The sequence below is a fragment of the Microtus ochrogaster genome, chromosome 18 (assembly GCF_000317375.1).
Source record: "Microtus ochrogaster isolate Prairie Vole_2 chromosome 18, MicOch1.0, whole genome shotgun sequence".
NCBI classification, from domain to species: Eukaryota; Metazoa; Chordata; class Mammalia; order Rodentia; family Cricetidae; genus Microtus; species Microtus ochrogaster.
In genome coordinates, this window is record NC_022020.1 from 52,992,309 (window position 1) to 52,993,905 (window position 1,597).

Below are 1,597 nucleotides of genomic sequence, written 5' to 3' on the forward strand. Positions count from 1 at the left end.
TTTTTCGAGACAGGGTTTCTCTGTGGCTTTGGAGCCTGTCCTGGAACTAGCTCTGTAGACCAGGCTGGTCTCGAACTAACCAGCTCTTTTCTTAAAACCTAGATTAGGACGGGCAATGGTGGTGCATGCCTTTAATTCCAGCACTCAACAAGCAGAGGCCAGTGGATCTCTGTGAGTTAAAGGCCAGATAGTATGATCTACAAAGTGAGTTCCAGGACAGCCAGGGCTACACAGATTTTGGGAAAGACCGACCCCTGTATTAATTTGGGGTCAAGGATATGTTTGTGCTTTTTTCACAGGAAGAAATAAGTAGAAAGATGACTACATATACAACAGAGGACGCCAGTCCTGAAGACATTGCAACCGCTGATGACTCCATAGGAGAAGCGGAAAGAGATTCCTGAACCTGTGATCCTGCTTTCCTTAAACCACCATGCGCAGGCCTCGAAAAGAGGTACCTGATCCGCAGGACCAAGCTTAGGATGCGCAGCTGGCCTGCTGCCACCATTCTGTGCAGCACAACGCTGGGCTGTGTCTGGACATTCAGGACCCGCATCACCACTGCTGCTGCGATCTTTTTTTTTTGGACAAGTTAACCTAACTTATTGTTTTAATGGTTAGAAACAGAGACTCCAGCTTTCATAAGTGGGGAATGGAAGGTCTCTCCAAAGAGGGGCAGCTATGAGATTCATGCCTCTAGTTTTCCTACTGCCACTTCTCCTAGTGAAAGCGCTGACTTTAAGTCTTCAGTTCGTCGAAACTCGTTCTACAAATGACGAATCCAAACTCCACAGTAGTGTCTTCAGGTGCGGCTGTAAATCACTTTCTCTGCACCATGCTCACCTGATGTCGGGCCTCCCAGCCTGGTGTGCTGAGCGGTCTGTCTTGCCGAGGCCATGCCTCTGCCAGGTGTTGCCTCTCTCGACAGAGCTGAGCAAGAGAGTGCTGCTGCAATCTTGACAACAGCTTGCTGCAGTCTGACAAGGGAAGGTATATTGTGGTGATGACTGGTGATTTCCAGCCTCTTGATGGCCTTGCTATGCTGATGTCCAGACCCAGTGAGTCCTGTTTACCTTGGAGCTGGACCAGAAACACATACTGAACATTTGGCTGTTTTACTCTTTGGGACACAGTATGGCATTCCAATCTACTGTCGAAATATTGAACCTGAGAACAGAGACCTAAACTTTCCCCTCACGGGAAAAAGGGTTCATTACAAGGAGTAATTGATAGTACCTCTTCAAATATGAGGAGGGCAGCCTAAAGGCTTTTGCTGCTGCTCAGAAACTGGAACAATTACTGAAAAGCAAGGTTGTGGTTAAATTCTCACCCATCAACAAACCTTTTCTTGACTTTTGATTAGAATGGATTTAAGAGAATTGTGATATGACAAATTGTGTGCTTATTGTTTAATTTCCACTCTAGAATTATGGTATTGACCTGGTAATGTTTATAACTACTTCACTATAAGATGTTAAACGAGCCGGGCGGTGGTGGCACACGCCTTTAATCCCAGCACTTGGGAGGCAGAGGCAGGCGGATCTCTGTGAGTTCGAGACCAGCCTGGGTCTACAAGAGCTAGTTCCAGGACAGGCTC

At 47.0% G+C, this 1,597-nt stretch overlaps 1 protein-coding gene across 1 annotated transcript in view; it reads right to left on the minus strand.

Annotated features, from left to right (window-relative positions):
- The window catches only part of LOC101997854 (BTB/POZ domain-containing protein KCTD14), an 11,892-nt gene extending 11,336 nt beyond the window's left edge, over positions 1 to 556 (minus strand). The window contains exon 1 of the mRNA XM_013349426.2: positions 459 to 556. Coding sequence (XP_013204880.1) covers positions 459 to 556 — 98 coding nt within the window. The remainder of the gene's footprint in view (positions 1 to 458) is intronic.
- Positions 557 to 1,597: the final 1,041 nt, after the last annotated feature.